This window comes from Pongo abelii, chromosome 6 (assembly GCF_028885655.2).
Source record: "Pongo abelii isolate AG06213 chromosome 6, NHGRI_mPonAbe1-v2.0_pri, whole genome shotgun sequence".
NCBI lineage: Eukaryota > Metazoa > Chordata > Mammalia > Primates > Hominidae > Pongo > Pongo abelii.
Genome location: NC_071991.2, coordinates 80,081,833 through 80,104,875, shown reverse-complemented (window position 1 = coordinate 80,104,875; position 23,043 = coordinate 80,081,833). Strand labels below are relative to the sequence as shown.

The 23,043-nt window shown below is 40.1% G+C and overlaps 1 protein-coding gene across 2 annotated transcripts in view; it reads right to left on the bottom strand.

The window, feature by feature from the left end:
- The window catches only part of SLC25A13 (solute carrier family 25 member 13), a 206,446-nt gene that overhangs the window by 98,447 nt on the left and 84,956 nt on the right, over nt 1-23,043 (bottom strand). For both annotated transcript variants that reach the window (XM_024249984.3, XM_024249983.3), the window contains exon 4: nt 16,349-16,464. In XM_024249984.3, the coding sequence (XP_024105752.1) occupies nt 16,349-16,464 (116 nt within the window). The remainder of the gene's footprint in view (nt 1-16,348; nt 16,465-23,043) is intronic.

Below are 23,043 nucleotides of genomic sequence, written 5' to 3'. Positions count from 1 at the left end.
TTCTATGGACTCTTATTCCTTAACCTCCACCACACTATAATCTGAAATCATCAAGGTCTTCACTTATGCAAATTTTAACTTTCCATGTTTTTGTTTCCATACAGAATAACTAAATTAATGCATTTTAATTTCTAAAAGATTCACTTTTTGAAGCAGCATATCTATGAAAAAGAGTTTCCCATTAAAATAAAAAAGATTCATCAAGCTACATTATTTCAAACACTAAACCATAATCTCTCTCTCTTTCTCATGGATTTTAAAAATTCCATTAATACAACAAACACAAAAGGGATGTTTGTGTTAAACATAAAAGTAACCCCTCTTGGAGGCAAAGAGAGGACTGCTGAACAGCCCAGCACTTGATCGCTGAACAGTTTCATGCTTTTTCTAATGTATGCTAAATCCTCAAAGAAAGTTGTGGTTTTTCTCTAAGGGAAGTAATATTCCACCCTGCTGATATGGTTAACAACCAGCTTCTATGGCCATCATCTTTTAAGCAGGGAGCAAAAGACAAATTGTTGAATTCGTACATTAAATAACATAATGGAGTAAGTGGATGCAGACCTATCTCTACTGCCATATGCTCCAATATCAAGGTTGCCATTTCAAACCCTTTTGACAAGTGCCTTTTTACATTAATCACAGCTAAGGGTCTGAAGAGGAAAGAAGTATTCTGGCTACAATTCAGAGTCGCTCAAGAAACTTCTAGGGGGAAAATGGTTGCCATTAAAATATAGTAAGTAGAGCATAAGTACTTCACATTAAAATTGAGTTCTCTATAATCCCCTGTAAACTTTTTTTTATTATTATTCTGAACATGTAGGTACAGTGGTGATAGGTATCTTTCAAAAAATAAGCACACACACAGCCAAGCTGAGCCAAATATTATACTAAAGTCATATGTGGTATTGGTGTATGTAAAAATTAGGGCTAATTTAAAACTCTTCCAGTTCTGTACTTAGGGATGGAACTAGCCTGAGTTAAGGTCATGTGGCATTCAGGAAAGAACCCTATCCTTCTAGTGCCAGAAGTCAAAGTTGTGATTCTTATGAAATTAGTCACCTTTTCCCCTCTGGGCCTGTTTCCTCATCCATGAAAGAAAGCCATAAACTATAATCAGCCATTGTTCATTTGAAGTATGAACTACGTTCCCTTGGAGAGCTTGTTTAAAACACATTCCCAAGCCCCACACCCAAAAATTCTGAATCAGTAGATTTGAGACAGAGCCAGGGAGTCCACAGTTAACCAACATTCTACACTATTACAATGAGAACCCATGGTCTGCCTCATTGATAAGAATCCCTCCTCCTCTATAATCTGACGGATCTATCAATTCTCAAGATTTATACACTATTTAAGTCATCATAGTGACTGTGAGTCAACAACAACAACAAAATGGCTCAAGGCTGGCAGATATTTAGCGTAAGATATTAACCATCTGTCACACACACTAACTAAATCAACAGAGGGGCCAACTGAGATGTTTCCAATTATCTGCTAGAAAAAGTATTTTCAACTGGGTAGAATAAATCATTATTAGCCTTTCATAATATCAAAAGTAGGTCAATTAAAATGGTGTTTAGAGGCATACAGCAGACTGTGGTCACTCTCCAGATGTATAAGCTTGCTTTAATCATCTGCTGTGTGTTAATTATTGTTAACTTTCATTACCACTAGAGAATACAACTAATGTTTTAAAATTCTTAAAGCATTACAGAGTCCTAATTCACTCTCTAAATGCAAATATAATATCTATATTGTTTTCAAAAACCTATTTCCTAAGATAGTTTCCTTAGACGGATGTTATCAAAAATTTTCTTGCAAAAGCATTAACGTACATTTAACCCTACTTAAATGCTTCAAGAGCAGATGTACTACAAATGTACACCCACAGTGATCCCATATTAGTATAAAACTGTTTTATTTCAATTAAAATGTCTAAGTATCCACCCCCAACATATACCTAAACTGTAATTTTCTCTGAGAATTTCCAATATGTTCTTGATTTTGTTTCCTTTATCAACCTATCAGAGCAAAAACTGCCTTGCAACTGTTGGAAGAAATCAGTCATTAGCAGCAAGATTACAGCAAATTTTCCAATTTAGAAAAACTGTATTTTTATCTCTCTCTTATACCAGAAGAAGAATGGTATAATTTTCCTATCTTTAAATGAGCAGCATAGTTAGTTTAAAATAGTCAAATTTTCCTAGGACTCTAAGTTTCAGGATTTTCTGTTAGCTTTCTGTTCTCTACACCTTCTTTCCTACTCACAAGTTCTCTTCACCCTTCATCATGCATGCACATGAACATGCACATACACACACACACATGCACACACAAACACACAGGTGTACACACATGCACAGGGACAGCAGCCCCCAGTCCAGTCTCTCCACTCCCTGACAGGCTTCTAAGGAACAGTTAACCTTCAGGCAGTAGTTAACTAAGGAGTGGCTTCACATGGTTATTTTGATTTACTCTCCAACTGACATTCTTCCACCTTCTCAACAGGTCTGCCTTCTTTTCTCCCCCTCTCTATTTTTAAAATGGAGTGATGAAGTAGCAAAAAGTACAATATTTTAGCCATTTGAGCATGGGCGATTCTTAAATTATCCCACCAACTGGAAGTGCTCTCTGATACTACTATCTTTCAAAATTGAAGCCATTATGGTCAATCGTGCAAATCCATATTTAGCTTTTCGTAAATAGTGGATTTTTGACCCAATGAACTGGAACAGTTTCTGAACAGTCTCTAGGATCTCTGAAAAGATACTCAGTACCCAGGCATGCCACAATTCTTATCAACATAGAGATTATTTACTTTCAAAACTCATACTGTTCTTATTCGAAATTCTTATTCTCTATTTGGGATGTAAGCATGTAGAAGAGAATATACTCAGCCCCCTCTTCACCTCTCATAAAATAAAATAAAATCTACTGCAGGGCAATGTTTTTCTTTCATCAAAACGACACATTATTTTTGTGAAACACCAAAATCAGAACCAATATTAATGAAGAACTTTCCCCAAGTAACGTTTCTTCTGATTCTTCACCATCTTCCCCCTCAGCTATCTTTTCAAATATTTCATTTTCGAAGTGTCTTTACAAAGACAGTAACAAATGACCTTCCTTTCCAGCAAGCTTAAAAATGATGGGTAAAGTCTGCCTTCTTCCAATCTAATACCAGCATTCCTCTAGCTTTATATATTTAATATTAAATTTGAGTGCTTAACTTCGAAACTTCTCATTTCCATACTTTTAATTCCCATCATTTTCTGCAACCTGAATCAAAGTGACTGAGTGGGTGTTTCCACACATTTCCTAATGTCATCTAGCCTACCCATTTTCCCAAAGCACACCAATTTCATCATAGCAGGTGTTCCTGGACACAATCTAACTTGAACTCAGAAAGGGTCCCTCCAAACAATTACATCCACGTCACAGAATTAACTAACTGAGGACTCGCTTAGAATTAAGAATTAACTAGCTTAGAAATCGCCCCGGTTCTGTGGGTTTTGTTTAGTGGGAGAGACATAAGAGAAAAGTTGGTGCAAATATAATAAGTTTGCTAAACTACAATTTAAACAAAGTTAAATAGATTTATTTTTCTGCAGGACTTCTCAGAGCCTTAATAAATTAAAAGTTCTAGGCTTTATGATTCTCTCTTAGGAGAGTCCTTTTCCACATGCCACTTATTAACATAAACAAGAAACGCTTCCCTATAGTAACTAAACTTACAATATATTTCAATACTGAAGATTAAAGGACAAAAGGTCACTGTAGTTTCCAATAAAGGGCAAGACTGGACCAGTTTCTTTTGGACTCCATGCTAACTGGCAGAGCTGCAGTGGCGAGCCAGCCCAGGCCTCCCAATGTGTCACAGGGTGTAGACTAGTTTCTTCCATTTTGGTCTTCATGAGAATCAGAACCAATTCCCTTTCAGAGGTCTCACTAGCCAGCCAACCAAACAGTTCTTTCTGTATTTTATTTTGTTTATTTATTTTTGAGACAGAATATTGCTCTGTCACCAGGCTGGAGTGCGGTGGCGCGATCTCGGCTCACTGCAACCTCCACCTCCTGCGTTCAAGTGATTCTCCTGCCTCAGCCTCCTGAGTAGCTGGGACTACAGGCATGTGCCACCATGCCCAGCTAATTTTTGTATTTTTAGTAGAGACAGGGTTTCACCATGTTGGCCAGGATGGTCTCGATCTCTTGACCTTGTGATCCGCCCGCCTCAGCCTCCCAAAGTGCTGGGATTACAGGTGTGAGCCCCCGTGCCCGGCTCTTTTTGTATTTTTAACAATTTGTTAGTTACTCTACATTTACTTCAGTTACAGAAAAATGTATTTTCCAATCTGTCTCTTGTATTATATATAGGTTGTCTGATACATTTTGTTTCTTCATATACCCAAAATCAAAAGGCACCCAAAAACTGATTATCATTACATTTTGAAGTCATACATAAACTATTCTACAATCAACGTCTTTAACAGCAATGCTGGAAAAGTGTTAAATAAGGTCTACTAGTTCAACTGCCCCTCTATGAAAAGCAGCTTTTATCTTTAAAGGGCAGGTCACTGACCTCTGTGAGATTTGCTAAAACCTACACAATTTTTCCTGAGGAAAAAAAAAATGCTCATTTAGATGAAATATTACAAACAACCATAGCCATTCACAGACTCCCTGATACTTATCTAGGCAAAAAGTTGAGAACCCTTGACTTAAAAGTTTAATTAAAAACTGCAGAACATAAACATGCACACACCATCATTACCACCAACACTTGTGATGAAATTGGGTTACATTCAGGTATTAAGGATAACTTTAAAATCGCACGTAAAACATATTTCATGAAATCTTGTTCAGTGTACTGAAAAATAAAAAAAGTCAAAGGAAGAGAGAAACATGTAATAGCATAATGCAAGAAAACATTTTGGAGTTTAACCTAAGAAACTGGTATTGTATAGAACATACTTTGAATTTTCAGGGAGTCTAATTGTGACTTTCCTCAGATAAAAGTAGGTATTTAAGCTCTTGGCTGGGCACGGTGGCTCACGCCTGTAATCCTAGCACTTTGGGAGGCTGAGGAGGGTGGATTGCCTCAGCTCAGGAGTTCCAGACCAGCCTGGGCAACAACAGCGAAACCCCATCTCTACTAAAATACAAAAATTAGCTGGGCGTGGCGATATGCGCCTGTAGTCCCGGCTACCCAGGAGGCTGAGGCAGGAGAATCGCTTGAACCCGGGAGGCAGAGCTTGCAGTGAGCCGAGATTGTGCCACTACACTCCAGCCTGGGCAACAGAGCGAGACTCCATCTCCAAAAAAAAAAAAAAAAAGTAGTATTCAAGCTCTCTGCTACTGTGGAGCTAGACTATTAATGTGGTACAACAACTTAAGAAATACCAGTAAATAGGAATAGGTAATGTCTTAAATTAGCATTATAAGATAAATCACTGGTATATATGCCAAATGGTTCAGATCAACAGTTTCATTAAACACACCCACACATCCACACAGGTACTCTTTCTTAAAACCCACAATGGAAATGCTTTGCGCCCCCCGCAACATTAAATAAGAAATACAGTAACAGGAAAGTGTCTGAGAAACTATCACTCACAACATGTCTGTACCAACCTGCTCACACACCAGGTAAGTCCTTCCAAACCCTGACTTTCAGCTCTTCCACTCACAAAGTGGGGTGACTATACACTGGCATCACATAGATACTGTGAAGCCTAAATAATGATCACTGGCATGGTACCCCTGGCTTTGCCCCACTCTAGTCAACTCAACAAAAATCATCTCTTCCAAGCATCATTCTGATCCTATCCCTGTCCTCCAAAGACCTTGTGGTGACTCCTAATTGCTTCTCATATGAAATAATTACTCTTGCTTAAGGGCCCGGCCCTGTCGTTGGTGCCCTGACAACCACCCTCCCAAGTACCCAGGTCTCTTAAGCTGCACCCCTCAATCAAGGGCCTCCTCTACTATGGTTCCCCTCTATCCTCAACCTGGACACAGACCATCTCCTCACCCTTCCCTATCGTCCTGTGATTCTCCCCTTCAGTCAGAATTCTGTTCATATCAAAAGATAAAGCTTTTCTGGGTAAAACTCACATCGTGTGCATCTCAACAAGTTATCCAGATAGCTGGAACCAAGGCAACTTTCTATGTACACTGGTAACTCTAAGCCAGGTACGTTCTCTTCCTTATTACCTTCCACCATAGTGAAATAAAATCTTAACTAATGCATTTGCCTATTGTTCTTTACTTCATGAAAAATATTAAATCCTTCTAATGTCTGATACAGACTGAGACCACAATGGGCTAACCGACACCTATCTAGATTATGGTGGGCTCGCTCCAAAAGCATGAGTATCAACACCAGAGGGAGGCAGTGTGGCACAGTGAAGAACAGTCAGCCAGGATCAGGCTGCTCTCCCAGCTCCATCACAGGCAACACTATGACTGTGGCCACTTATTCAACTTCCCCATGCCTATTTCCTCTTCAGAAAAATGAGAATTATAATAGTATAGACCTTTTAGGCTACAATAATTAAATAATAAATTATACCAAAAGTACTTAGCCCAGAGGTTGGCGTGTATTTAAAAATAAAAATGATGGTTACCTTACTTCTCTCATGAGATTATGTAAAACCACATATCTTGGGAACAGAACAAGACCAGTAGCTACCACCTGGTTCTTCTTCCTTTCCTTTGGCCCCCTTCCTCTCACCCAAGGCCAATCGGGAGCCAAGTCATACAGATTAGCTCTCAGGAATAGCCCAGTGTGCAGTGGCTCATGCCTGTAATCCCAGCATCTTTGGAAGCCAAGGTGGGAGGACTGCTTGAGCCCAGGAGTTTGAGATAAGCCTGGGCAACATAGTTAAACTCATCTTTACAAAAATAAAAATAAAGTTAGCTGGACATGGTAGCGCCACCTGTAGTCCCAGCTACTCAGGACGCTAAGGTGGAAGGATCACTTGAGTCAGGGATGTTGAGGCTGCAGTGAACCCAGATCACTCCAGCCTGGGTGACAGACCTTATTTCAAAAAAAAAAAGAAAAAGAAACCAAGAAAGAAAAAAAAAAGGGAATGGCCCAGGTGGGGTCCGGAGATATGACTCCAGTCCAGGCCTCTGTTATTCCCAGCCTCCACTGTTTGTGGCACTTCCAAAGTGGCCGTCACTTCCAGATGCCCACAGCTCCAACCCTTCATGGAATACACAGCCCATATCATGCCAGTTCAGTATTAACGCATCTTTGGTCACTCCTCTAGATCTGCTCAGATAGCTTCCATGCTTTCTACCCACTTAGCCTGCTTTACATATAAACAGGATATTCTGACATCATATTTTTTGTATTTGTTTATAGTCCCTCTCCCTAAAATGTGCCTCAAATATATCAAACAGACTCCGCCCTTAGAACCCGGGAAATGGCTATTATTTCCTGCCTGCGACAGTCTCCCCTCCTCCATCCCCATATCTATACGACCAATTACCTCACCTCTTTCAAAAAAATAAAATAAAAACTTTTTTTTTTTGGTGGAAAAAAACACTTAACATGAAATCTACCCTTAATAGATTTTTAAGTGTACAAAATAATATCGTTAACTATCAGCACAAAGTTGCACAGGAGATCTCTAGAACTTACTCATCTTGCTTAACCAAAACTTTATGCCAGCTGATTAGTAAATCCCCATTCCCCCTCCTCACAGCCCCTGGTAGCCACCACTCTTTGATTCTATGAATCTGCCTATTTCAGGTGCCTCATATAAGTGGAATCATGTAATATTTGTCTTCTGTGGCCGGCTTATTTCACTCGTAGTGTCCTAAACGTTCATTCATGTTGTCATGTATGGCAGGACTTTATGGCTGAATAATATTCTATTATATGTATATAAATTTTCTTTACCCATTCAGCTGTGGATGGGCATTTAGGTCATTTCCACATTTGGCTATTGTGAACAGTGCTGCAATGAACATGAGAGTTCTGATACCTCTTTGAGATCCTGATTTCAATTCTTTTGGATAAATATCCAGAAGTGAGATTGGTGGATCATATGGTACTTGTATTTGTAAATTTTTGTCAGAATCTCCATAACTATTTTCCATAGGGACTGCACCAACACATTTACTATCTTACCCTTATAGAAAAAGTTTGCCACCCATGACCTACTATAAAAAATAACACCATAAAAAAGAAAAGAAAGAAAAAGAAAACTATGTTGACATTCGAAACACTAAGTTTAAAGAGAAAACACCTTAAATTTCAAAAACAAATTTGTGTAAATGTCACCTCACATAATAGCACAGATTTATAATTAATATAATGACACCTTATTCCCTTATTTATTATTTCTCTGCTTTGGTTACAAATGACTAGGCAATTAATATCATTTTCTCTTTCCTCTTCTTACCCTGCTTGTCTTCCACCATGATTTACTCCCTTTGAACACCCCTCCCATCCACTATGGTAACCAAAATTTGACAGTATTGGTAACATTCCAACTCACAGAATTCTGAAGTTTCTTTAAATGTATTATATTCAATATGTAGTAAAATACATCTATTGAAATATTTATGGACTTTTAAGAAGGTAATGCTTATTCGTTATCTCAAATATAAAATTCAGCTCATGTTTCTACTACCTTCCTTCTGAGGCACTTAGCACTGATTCATCCTTGGCAGTAGTCCTATCTGCAAAATTGTACACATGCACTAGCATCTTTAGATAACAAATAACATAGATGTGTTCCTTTCTCTTTCAAAATTTGTAGTGTTCATCAACTCAAAATTTCCAGAGTAGTGAGATATAAACAGACTAACACTTGTTATTAAATAAACTTTTATTTAAAAACTTTAAAAATTCTTACAGGAATAAAACATTTATTTATACACATACATACAGATATTATACATATTCAAGGCAATTGCATGTGAAATCCCAGCAGGATGTTTGTGGAAATTAACGACTTACTCTAAAATTGTTTTGATAGTGAATAGGGCCAAGAATAGCCAAGATAATCTTAAAGAATAAAGTTGAAAACCTAACCAGATATGACTTATAAAGCTGTAGTAATTAAGATAGTATAGTATTAGCGGAGAATATTCAATAATGTAAAAAGAATAGAGCATTCAGATACAGCCCCATACTGGATTTATGATAGTAGTACCACTGCAGTGCAATAAAGAAAAGAACCATCTTCTTAATAAATGGTGCCAGGCAATCGACATATCCTTGGGGAAGAGGGCCAGGGAAGAATCTTGACCTTTACCTTTAGTACCATGCAAAAATATAACAAATTCTAGAAAGACTAAAATGTAAATCTGAAAGGAAAACAAACTTCTGGAAGATAACATAGGGGAATATCTTCCCAACCCGGAGGAAAGCAAAGATTTTTTTTTTTCTGTTTTGAGACAGAGTTTCGCTCTTGTCGCCCAGGTTGGAGTGCAATGGCATGATGTCGGCTCACTGTAACCTTTGCCTCCTGGGTTCAAGCGATTCTCCTGCCTCAGCCTCCTGAGTAGCTGGGATTACAGGTGCTGCCACCACACCCAGCTCATTTTTGCATTTTTAGTAGAGACAGGTTTTCACTGTGTTGGACAGGCTGGTTTCGAACTCCTGACCTCAGGTGATCCACCTGCCTCAGCCTCCCAAACTACTGGGATTACAGGCGGGAACCACTGTGCCTGGCCAAGATTTTTTAAACAGGACACAAAAAGAGCTATCCACAAAAGAAAATGCTGATAATTTGTACTACATTAAAATTAGAAACTTATGTTCCTCAAGACTCAAATGAGTAACAATGCAAGTCACAGAGTAAAGAATCTGTGAAACACATAACCCTCAGAGGTCTTGTATCCAGAAAATACGCATGTGACTGAAAAAGATAGCCAAATGGCCAATAAATATGGAAAAATGTTGTATAACCCATTAGGAATCAGGGAAATAAATGCTCATTGAAGCCACACAGTGAGATATCACTAAAATAAAAATGGCTGATGACCAGTGGCAAAGATCTGAAATAAAACTGTCATGCAATGATGGTATGAGTGTTAACTGGTACCACTGAGAGGTGACAATGTGCTGGCAGTCCTCGCTCGCTCTCGGTGCCTCCTCAGCCTCGGCGCCCACTCTGGCCGCACTTGAGGAGTGCTTCAGCCTGCCACTGCACTGTGGGAGCCCCTCTCTGGGCTGGCTGAGGTCAGAGCCAGCTCTCGCTGCTTGCAGGGAGGTGTGGAGATAGACGTGTGGGCAGGAACCGTGGCTGCCCACAGTGCTCGCCGGCCAGCGTGAGTTCTGGGTGGGCGCGGGCTCCACGGGCCCCGCACTCGGAGTGAATGGCCAGCACTGCCAGCCCTGGGCACTGAGGGGCTTAGCACTTATGCCAGCAGCTGTGGAGGGTGTGCTGGGTCCCCCAGCACTCCTGGCCTACCCATGCTGCACTCGAATTCTCACCGGGCCTCAGCTGACTCCCCGCGGGGCAGGGCTCAGGAGCTGCAGCCCACCACGCCCAAGTCCCCCCAACCCTGTGGGCTCCCGTGTGGCCCGAGCCTCCCCAACAGGTGCCGCCCCCTGCTCCGCAGCACCCAGGTCCCACCAACTGCCCAAAGGCTGAGGAGTGTGGGCACATGATGTGGGACTGATGGGCAGCTCCGCCTGGAGCCCCAGTGCGGGATCTACTAGGTGAAGCCAGCTGGGCTCCTGAGTCGGGTGGGGACTCAGAGAACTTTTATGTCCAGCTGGAGGATTGTATATGCACCAATCAGTACTCTGTATCTAGCTAATCTGGTGGGCACTTGGAGAACTTTTATGTCTAGCTAGAGGATTGTAAATGCACCAATCAGCACTCTGTGTCTAGCTCAGGGATTGTAAACACACCAATCAGCGCTCTGTCAAAACGGACCAATCAGCTCTCTGTAAAACAGACCAATCAGCTCTCTGTAAAATGGACCAATCAGCAGGATGTGGGTGGGGCAGAAAAGGGAATAAAAGCAGGCTGCCTGAGTCAGCAGTGGCAACCTGCTCGGGTCCCCTTCCACAGTGTGGAAGTTTTGTTCTTTTGCTCTTCACAATAAATCTTGCTGCTGCTCACTCTTTGGGTCTGCATCGACTTTATGAGCTATAACACTCACCATGAAGGTCTGCAGCTTGACTCCTGAGGCCAGCGACACCACGAACCCACCAGGAGGTATGAACAACTCTGGACAGGAGGAATGAACAACTCCAGAAGCGCCACCTTAAGAGCTGTAACACTCACCACGAAGGTCTGCAGCTTCACTCCTGAAGCCAGCAAGACCACGAACCCACCAGAAGGAAGAAACTCTGAACACGTCCAAACATAAGAAGGAACAAACTCTGGACACACCATCTTTAAGAACTGTAACACTCACTGTGAGGGTCCGCAGCTTCATCCTTGAAGTCAGTGAGACCAAGAACCCACCAATTCCAGACACACCATTACTTTGGGAAACATTTTGGCAAGCTCTGCTGAAGCTAAATGTACATATTTTCTGTGACCCAGCAAGTCTATTCCTAGAAATGTCTATACACACCAAAAAATATGTAAAGCAATGTCGAAAGCATATTGCTTGCAGCAGCCAAAAATGAAAATGTTCCAAAATATTTATCAACAATAGAATGGATAAATAAATTAGGATAGAGTCACATAATGGAATTCAATACAGTGAAGAAAAACAAAAAATACATGTGACATGGATTAATCTCACAAATAAAATGAACAAAAGAAGCCAGACCAAAAGAGTACATTCTATATAGTTCCAATTAAATTAAGTTTAAAAACAGGCAAAACCAACTGATAGTGATAAATGTCAGTTGTTACCATTGGGATTGGGGAACAGTAACTGGGATGAGACCTCTAAACTGCTGGTACCATCCTCTTTCTGATCTGGCTCATGGTAAGCAGATCCAGATGTAAAAGTTCAGCAAGATGTACACTTAACACCATTTGTATATTCTTCTGCATGTATGCTGTCATTCAACAAAGTATACTTTAAAAAATCACTGTCACATACAATAGGCTAAAAATACAAATGGAAACATTTAATTTTTTCTCCTCACATACAGAATCACAAATTAACTAGAATTTACCAGTCATACCAACACCCTGTCATATACCTGTTGATATCTCAAGATACTTATAAACAGAAGTAAGGCTGTACACCTACAACTATCTGATCTTCAAGAAAGTTGACAAAAACAAGCAATGGGGAAAGGATTCTGTATTCAATAAACGATGCTGGGTTAATTGGCTAGCCATATGCAGAAGACTGAAACTGGACCCCTTCCTTACGCCATATACAAAAATAAACTCGAGATGGATTAAAGACTTAAATGTGGCCAGACATGATGGTGCACACCTGTAATCCCAACACTTTGGGAGGCCAAGGTGGGTGGATCACTTGAGGTCAAGAGTTCAAGACCAGCCTGGCCAACATGGTGAAACCCTGTCTCTACTGAAAAATACAAAAAATCAGCCAGGCATGGTGGTGCATGCCTATATTCCCAGCTACTTGGGAGGCTGAGGCACAATGATCACTTGAGCCTGGTAAGCAGACGTTGCAGTGAGCCGAGATCATACCACTACACTCCAGCCTGGGCAACAGAGCAAGAGTTCATCTGAAAAACAAACAACACTTAAGTGTAAAACTCAAAGCTATATTCTTGGAAGACAACCTAGGCAATACCACTCTGGAGAGTGGAATAGGCAAAGATTTCATGACAAAGACACCAAAAGCAATTGCAATAAAAACAAAAATTGACAAATGGGACCTAATTAACTAAAGAGCATTCTGCACAGCAAAAGCAACTATCAAGAGAGTAAACAGACACCCTACAGAATGGGAGAAAATTTTTGCAAACTATGCATCTGACAAAGGTCTAATATCCAGCAACTAACTATAAGGAACTTAAATTTACAGGGAAAAAAAAAACCCATTAAAAAGTGGGGGAAAGCCAAGGCGTGGTGGCTCACGCCTGTAATCCCAGCAGTTTGGGAGGCCGAGGCGGGTGAATCACCTGAGGTCAGGAGTTTGAGACCATCCTGACCAATATGGTAAAACCACGTCTCTACTAAAAATACAAAATTAGCCAGATGTGGTGGTGCGCGCCTGTAGTCCCAAGCACTCAAGAGACTCAGACAGGAGAACTGCTTGAATCCAGGAGGTGGAGGCTGCACTGAGTCGAGATCGTGCCACTGCATTCCAACCTGGGTGACAGAGTGAGACTCTGTCTCAAAAAAAAAAAAAAGAAAAAAGAAAAAAGTGGACAAACAACATGAACAGACATTTTCAAAAGAACACATATACGTGGCCAAGAAGCATATGGAAAAAGGCTCAACATCACTGGTAATTACAGAAATGCAAATCAAAACTACAACTAGATACCACCTCACACTAATCAGAATGGCTACTATTAAAAAGTCAAAAAATAGCTGGTGCTAGCAAGGTTGCAGAGAAAAAGGAATATTTATACACTGCTGGTGGGAGTGTAAATGCTGGTAGGAGTGTAAATTAGTTCAACCACTGTGAAAAACAGTGTGGCGATTCCTCAAAGACCTAAAAACAACTATCCTTCGACCCACAATCCCATTACTGGGTATATACCCAAAGAAATATAAACATTCTATCATAAAAACACATGCACACATATGTTCACTGTAGCACTATTCACAATAGCAAAGACATGGCATCAACCTAAATGCCCATTAATGATAGACTGGATAAAGAAAATGTGGTACATATACACCATGGAATACTATGCAGTCATTTAAAAAAAAAAAAAAAAAAAAGAGATCATGTCCTCTACAGGAACTTGGATGGAGCTGGAGGCCATTATCTTTAGCAAACTAATGTGGGAACAGAAAACCAAAAACCAAACATTCTCATGTATATGTGGGAGCTAAGTGATAAGAACACAGGGACACAGAGAGGAATAACAGACATTAGGGCCTACCAGAGGGTGGAGGGTAGAAGGTGGGAGGAGGGAGAGGATCAGGAAAAATAACTAATGGGTACTAGGTTTAATATCTGAGTAACAAAATAATTTGTACAGCAAACCCCTGTGACACAAATTTACCTATATAGTAAACCTGCACATGTACCCCTGAACTTACGTTAAAAAAAAAAATTAAAAAAATTTAAAAAAAAAAAGGGTTCCCAAAGAAAAATGAAAAAAAAACAGAAAATCTTTTCTTCTTTTAGGCTATTTCTTTTAGTATCACTATTTGTATAAAGGCCTTTGTTTTCCAGACAGTGCCTTTTATGCAGTGGATCTTTTAATCCTTACATAGTCCTGTAAGGTAGTTATTACCCTGATTTTAGAGGTGAGGAAAATAAAGCTCAGAGGGTTGAAATGACTTGTCCTTCAGCTAGTAAGAAGCAGAAACAAAATCCTTATGCAACTATGCCTTCTACAATTCAAAGATAGCTCTTGTTTTCTACATCCTGCTTCTTCACTATCATTTTCTTCTAATCACACTAACACACACACTTTCCCCTGCAATGGTGGAAGTCTCTTATGTCTTTCTAGGACCAGTGGTAAAGCTGGTGTCGCCAATATCCCTTGCCACTTCACATGCATGAAGGGAAGATGGATCTATATCAAGGAACTACCTGAAGCCCATTTCTCAGTCCTCTAATCTCAAATCAAGCTCTCTTCCATTCCTCACATCCAGACTTGCTGGGGAAAGCAGGAGGACAAGACAGAACACACCTATGTTGAACATGCTTACACTCCCAGGCTTTCCTCTGCTCATCCCCAGGAAACGCTATCATAACACTTGTCACCAAACTCGCTTCCATTGAGTAAATCAATAACACCATGAGCTAGCTGCTTACTCATTACTTGAAGATTTAAATGGGGACTTTTTTTAAATTGGTATTCCATTGAAAAGTTGTGGTTGCAGTGGTGCGAAGAGGAATTGGGTGATGGAAATAAATTTCTTCTAAGGATCTGCAAATATTAAATAATCCTCATGAAGTATTAATGGAAAGCATCTGATCTTCTAGAAACAAAACCAGGCAAGTATATAATTTTTTGTCTTTGCTCAAGATAATTTAACCTTTAATTCTGTCATGCCAAATGAGTGTGACAGAATGGCAAAGGGGGCTGGCACAATAAATCTATTATACTATCTTACCAATACTTTATCTAATTATTATATTCACTTCTTGATAAGATAAATGAGGACTGGAGAGGATCACTAATTTGGCTCAGAGACAACAGCAGCAGAGCTGGAAGGGGCTAAGCTTATCTGATTCTGGAAGCAACACTGTTACACCATCTGTATTTTTCCCATATCTGTAGGTTTTCCACAATACATCAAATAAGACAAGTCCCAAAGGTCTGAATGAATTGGAAACTATGAATAAAGACACTTAAAATGGACACATGCCAAGCACAAGACAGGCAGAAGTCTTGACTGGGTCTCACATTCTATGACACTATGAAAACAGTCATGCCACATTCTCCCTAATCTTTAAAGCCATCTCTCATGAAAACACAATCCACATGCCTAAAGGGCTCCAAAATTCTTCATGAGCAATGCTACTGTAGATTTGCATGCAGAGACAACATATGCTGGACACCACAGAGTCCAAGGGAAACGTGGTACTTTCTGTTAAATCTGTCCTTAGTAGCCAGTTTTTTAAAAAATAACTTACCACTGTCCCACCACTTCCAAGCCTTCCCTTTCTTCTAAGAATCTGAAAAATGTCAGGGTTTTCTGCAACTTTGTAGCTAATTCCCATGGTGATGTTTGTGCCTTGCAAAATAAAGAAGGCCACAGCAGAGCAGACACTGCCAGCACAGCAGTCAGGTGTGCGGGGGGGGTTGTTTAGAACAAGGTCCTTCATGTACCATTCTGAACCACCATCTTGTGCAGCGGCTCTGGCCGCAAACTACTCCATGGGAACAAGGTGAAGACAAGAAGTATAAGGTGCATAAGTAACCTCTGTGTGTAGGCAGATTATTCACTTCTTCGTTCTATCAGTGAAAAGCACTACTGATGGTGCAGGGAAGAAACAGAAGTCCTGTCTGGCTCTCACATGCTATGACTCTATGAAAACAGTCATGCCACATCTCCCTCACCTTAAAACTAAATCAGAGTATCAAAACTACTAAGCCAGAAACTTGTTTTTTTCAAATAGGAAGACGTTTGAACTGGAGCTCCTAAACATTGAAGTATCTTTACTAAAAGGGATATACTATCTTCTATAAAGCATTTCCATACACTTTATTTTGTTCCTAGAAAAAAAAAAAAAAGAAAAAGAAAATGCTCACACAAGTCCACACTTACATAGATGTGCACAGAAGCATGCTCCTTACCAAAAGTTACTTCTCCTTTGCCAGCTTTGTCAAACAGCTGAAAGGCTACCATAAACAAAGCATCAGGAGCACACAGGACAGATTCAAAGGCAACAAATTCTTGAAAAGATATTAATCTGCAACATAAAACAAACATAAAGCAAAAGTCAGTAGCTTGTGGAAAACAGAAGCATATACAAACATACACTGAGGGAAAAAATAAGATATCACTGCCAAAACATAAAATTCAAACTGAAAACATTTATAAACATTTAGCATTTACTTTTACATACAGTGGACTGAAATAATAATGCACAGAATCTAAAAGACATGACAGCATTGACCATGAAGTTACACACTAAATACATTATAATTTCAAACGTAACTGTTTTATCTGGCATCATACATGTTTCAGTCTTCCTTCAGGCATGTTTTTGGGTTCCATAATAAAAGTGCAGATACTTTAGACTAAGATGTGACTGCCTAACAGCAAAATAGAGCAACTTTGTTATGCATTAGTATCCTTATACACCATGCAAAAAACGGTTCACAGATATTGATTCACTACTGGTATTTACTGACCACCTGTGAATTGACCTAGGGCTAGTACAAGGGGAATACAGATAAATGATACATGAAATATGACCCCAAGGGACTTCTAGTCTAGTGAGGCAGATAGCACTAGTCTAGAAATAGACTAGTGTATAGAGGAAGGACAAATCATAACACAAGAACTAGTATGGTAACAAAAGTCTTTGTGGCAGAAATGGCATTTGAGCTAGGCCTTAAAAAATGAGTACAACTTGGATATGCAGTAATGGGTGTAGACTAGAGGGCACTTCAGGCAGAAGGCTAATGCAAGAAAGCTAAGGAGTGTACAGGGAAACTGATAAATGACAGATTTTGTCTGGACAGTGGAGTGCATAAAAGAACAATGTAAAATTAGATTAGAAATATAGGACCAGAGGTGGCCTTGAAGCAAGAAAAGGGCCTGGTCATTCTTCTCTAGGAAAAAGGAGTGACTTTAACTTTCTGAAGGTCAAAATGTGGGTCAAATCTAAGCTTTAGGAAGAACACGAGAGGCCAAAGACGTTTTGACTTCCAAAGAGGAAATGGGTCCATAAAAGCTTTCCTAGATTTTATTTTTTAACAACTGCTATTTTAAGTATCCAAATACTTTAATGATACATTGAGATACTCCAAGTTTCCGGAGGATATAGAAGGAGGAAAATAGGAATGCTTTTCATATCTTTTACAGAAAACTTAGTTACTTGTAAACATCCTATAGAGAGCACACATTTTTATAAAAACTGTTACAAAGTGAACTTAGCTGTTTCCCAGAATGTCACCCAATTACAATAATGCTACAAAGAAAGGAAAAACTCAGTGTGTTCAATATAACATCTCTGTATAATTAACCATCCAAAACACATCCTTCTCAATGCCTGGGAACACTCAGGAAGAGCATGTGTTACAGGGGAGTACTTCCCAAGGACATTTTATCCTCTACTAAGGTTTCTCTCACCGAGACTCTCTGCGTACGAGGCAAGAAGGGGGGCAAATATGAGTCAAGCATTCCTGGCTGAACTCAAGGAGCTTACCACCAGCTGTTTGGAGGAAGGGGAGATAGTCATGAGCACACATAACCACTAGAAATTAAGAGTTAACTGTAAAAGAAAAAATAAAGCACTAAGGGGCATAAAAGGGGTGAATTATTCTGCCTGGAAGAGTTCGGGACTGCTTCATGGCGGCATGGTATTTGAAGAACAAATTTTAAAGCTGAAAAGATCTTAGGGATTATCTACTTCAACCTCCTCATTTTACTTGTGAGGAAACGGAAACTGGAAAAAGTTAATGACCTGGGTTAGGCAAAACAACGGCTTCTGACATTTTGGCCTGAAAACCAGGTCCCCTGGCTTCCATTTAACCTGGGTAGAATTCCAACTGCTGTGGGAAGATGGTGAAACCATGCCCCACAGGATTAAAGAATTTGGTAACTAACAAAAATTTATTGAGATTGTCTTGCAGGACAGCAGAGAAGAAAACCATTTGTTACAGTTAGTTCTATTTGCCACAAAATTGGCTGACAGACTGAGGCTGGTTGGAACCAACATAGCTGACTGGAGTCTGGGCAGAATAGACTTCCTCTCCTGTTGAGTAACCTTTTGACGTTAGAGGGCCAAAAACTCACCCTCAGTTCAAGCTAATGCCACCCACTGTCCAAAGGTGCAACCCATGAAGCGGCATGGAAGGGCAACAGCATGCCCAAGACACTTTCCAAACCCCCTTTCCTTTCAGCCAATCACTAATCACTGTTCAGCACCTAAACTCCACACTCAGAAGCCCTCCCTTAAATCTATGGCTGTAAGGCTGGTAGAGAAAGTCAAACTTGAGCGTGACTCCTGTACCCTTACTCAGTTGCCTGGCAATAAACTTTCTTGCTGCAAAAAACTGGTGCTTTGTGTTTGGCTTTCCATTGTGTGCAGGCAAATGGACCGACTTTGGTTTGGTGACAACGGAGACAGGAGGGAAGGGTAGAGAGAGGACATTCTACACTGGGGAAGCAAAGTACAGAGATGAAAACAAATGGATGTACTGTATTTGGAGAAGCATGTAGGAGTTACCAATTCTCCATCTAGCAGGTCATGAGGAGCAAAAGACTGGCAAGAGCGAGATGCCAGCCACCTGGGGTGGACCTTAAGGGCCAAGCAACAGAATCTTGACTTTTTTTTCAGACAGTTAAAAATCACTCAGTTTCTGGATTAAGAAATGTCACATTCAAAACTTTGTTTTAGAAAAAGAACTGGTGTGGAAGATGAATTTAAAGGAGAGATGAGATGTGGGAGACAGTCTGGCAGCCAGGGATCACAGGGTTCTAAACCTGAGTGGGAGCCCTAGGAATGGAAGCAGAAGAAAGGCTAGAGAAACACAGCAGAGGCAGAAATGATAAAATGTGGTTAGGACTGGATGTTGGAGGCCAAGGCCAAGGAAACAGGCCAGGATGCTCCCAACATTTCCAACTTGGATAACTGAGTGGGATGATGATACCACCACCAAAGATAAAGAAGAAAAAAGAAAAAAAGGTAAAAATTGGAAAGAAGGGACCTGTGGGAGAATGTAACCAACTGTGACTGTGTTTGAGGTACCAGTGGGACATGTAGTACAGTGTCCAGCCAGAAGCCAAAAGAGACCCAATGGACTCAAGAGAGATGCTGGTATGGGCAGAACTGTGTCCCCCGTCCCCAAAAATCCCAACCCCTAGAACCTCAGAATGTGACTTTATTTGGAAATAGGGTGGCTGCAAATGGAACTAGTTAAGATGAGATCATACTGGAGTAGGGCAGGCACCTAATCCAATATGACTGGAGTCTTTTTTATAAAACAGGGAAATTTAAAAACAGACATGCACACAAGGAGAAAACCAAGTAAAGATGAAGGTAGAGATCAGGGTGATGCTTCTTCAAGCCAAGGAACACCAAAGGTTGCCCGCCCACCACAAGAAGACAGGAAAGAAGCACGGAACAGATTCTCCCTCACAGCCCTCAGAAGAAACCAACCCTGCTGAATCTCCACCTTGGATGTCTAGCCTCCAGAACTTGGGACAACTAATTTGTTTTTTTTTTTAAACTTCCCAGTTTGCGGTAGAGTACTTTGTTACAGCAGCCTGAGGAAACTAATATAGAGGCCAAGATTGGAAACACAGATCTGGCAGTTTTTAAAGAAAGGTTACTTAAAGCTGTGAATAAAAGTGCCCACAAGCATTTCATTTAGAGATGTTTCCTTTTTCTTTTAAGACATGCTGTAATAAAAGAAGACCTTGAGGAATTCACCGGCAGGCCCGCCACACTCTAGACTTCTGAAGCCGGACAGAGGACAAATGTGTTTCTGGCCCTTTGCTTCCCAGGCGCTACGCCTCCTCACATCCCCCAACCCTGCTGAGCAGGCACCCACAGCCACGCAGCCACACAGTGCTGCTCTCCAGGGGAACTTGCTGGCAGTTTGTTGAGGCAGAAAACAATCATGTTTGCTTAATTACCCCTTCACAGACATTAGGTTCATTAAATAGAATCACACTATGCGTTATCTAGAAAAGGGATGTTTTTGGTTTCACGGTCTGAATAAAGAAAGGCTTAATATATATATGAAAGGCTTATATAAAAAAAGGCATATATAGGAGACCATATACATATGCAAGGCTTATAATATATAAAGGCATATATATAATATATATATTATATATATGACTATATATAATATATATTTTATATATATATTATATATATATATGTATGAACAAAGCCTTGTCTGGCAATGTCAACGTTTCATAACTAAGAATGGCCAATAAATACTCTGGTATTTTAGACATGTTACTGATACCAAAAGGTATGTAATTTGGTAATCCTGTTAGATATGAGTATTATACCTCTATGCAGGAGGTATACAGATGAACCATGAAATCATAATGTATTATTGTTCACCAAGATCATTTTGGATTTTCAAGGTAATCTGACTAGAAGGCCATGAGAATAATTATATAGTACTATATTACTTTACAGCATGATACCTAAAAATGTTTATATATATACATATATGTATATACAATATATATACATATACGTATATGTATATACTATATATGTATATGTATATACAATATATGTATATGTATATACAATATATATGTATATGTATATACAATATATGTATATGTATATACAATATATATGTATATGTATATACAATATATGTATATGTATATACAATATATATGTATATGTATATACAAATATATGTATATGTATATACAATATATATGTATATGTATATACAATATATATACATATATGTATATATATTGACAAACAGTGCTTCCGTCTTGCTTTACAGATTTAATGAGCATTAACATAAGTTACAACAAAGAATTCAAGCTTAATCAAGTTCAGACCTGGCTGGTGAACTCACTTAGTTCCTTTTCCACCCGCAACTCCCAGAACTTCTTTGACAATGTTAGATTCCCTTTAAAATGAATCATGCAGCTCTGATTAACTCTATGACTAGAATCTAAGGAACAGTATTTGCCACCACACTCATCTGCAGGAACTAATAGTAGAACATGGGTCAGCTAACATGAAAGCAAATGTACAAGTCACATTTCCACAGGCCTATACCACTCAGAGATTAGGGGAGGGTAGGTTTCTAACTACTCTATTTCATGGTTGTGATGCTACTGGATATTTTCTGTAAGCAAGTCATTTTTGTTTTACAAAGCACTAGAGCTACTGTTCTCCTTCTGGAAGCCATTTATAACAGTAGCGACTTTGTAACTCCTTTATAGTCCAAGTAATAATAAAATAGCCAAAGCACTGCATAGTACTATAAAATACTGGGCCAAAGAAGAAAGAGTTGAAAAATGAATTGCATCTGTATGCTATGCTTACACAATGTAAATATTAATCATTTATCACATATGTGGAAAGGTACTATGACATAGATACCAAAATGATGATGGTGCTTCTTCACTGGAGCATAACTTTAGGTCCCTCCTCCCCCAGCTTCACAAGGGATAGCACTTAGCCTGGAGATATTTGAAATATAATAGAGAATACAGACTGAAAATTGTGATATTATGGAAAAGGGTTACGTAACATAAGAGAACTGGAAATAAATGACTCAATGAATTCAGAGGAGGGAGAGATTACTGTCATGTTGAGTGAAAGGAGATGGAGAAAGCCTTACTGAAATTGGGAACACATGACATCAGAAGGAAGATGTGTTCAGTGAACATGAGCTCAGTCTTGCAATAAAAGTGAAATGTGATCAAGTAAAGACGGGAGATGTGGGAGGAGAGTCCACCAGCTGCAGTTTGACTTCAGTGCCTATTCTACATGTTTGGCAGAGGGCAGTTCTAGGGACACAATCTCTGCTCCCCAGAAATGGTGGTCCAGAGGGGCAGAAGGTAAGCCAGGAACCAAGGGAGGAAGACCAGAGATGAAGAATCACAAGAAATGCATATTTGCTGGAGGAAAACTAGAACAGAAAATACAGTGCTGGGGTTGGGTGTGGCAGCTCATGTCTATAATTGCAGCCCTTTGGGAGGCCAAGGCAGGAGGATCACTTGAGTCCAGGAGTTCAAGACTGCAGTGAGCTGATTGCACCACTGCACTCCAGCCTGGGCTAGAGTGAGACACCATCTACTAGAAAAAAAAAAAGAAAAGAAAAGAAAGAAAAAAACCCTACAAAGTTGCTCACATCCTGTTTATGAGGTCCTGTGATGGTAGACCAAGATCTGATAATTTTAGTGATGTGATCAATTTGTGCATCAGAACATTTAATCTGACAGAGGAGTGTTAAATGAACTTAAGGGGAGAGAGCAGAGTTGAGGAGATGCGATGACAGAGGGCGATGCGATGGCAGAGGGCGGGGGCGATGCGATGGCAGAGGGCGGGGCGGGGTGGGGCGGGGCGGGGAGGGGCGGGGCAGGCAGGGCAGGGCAGGGCAGGGCAGGGCAGGGCAAAGGGAAAGGAAAAGGAAGAAAGGCACTTTATACCAAGGGCTGTGAGTGCAGCATCTCCGGAGGACAATTTGACAACACAGCAAGAGTCTCAAAGATGTCTTTATGACCACTCTGGGTAGCCTATGGGTTAGCCCTGCCCCACAAGAAGCAGTTACAAAAAAACAAAAACAAAAAAACACCTCTTTACTCCTCAAACACCACA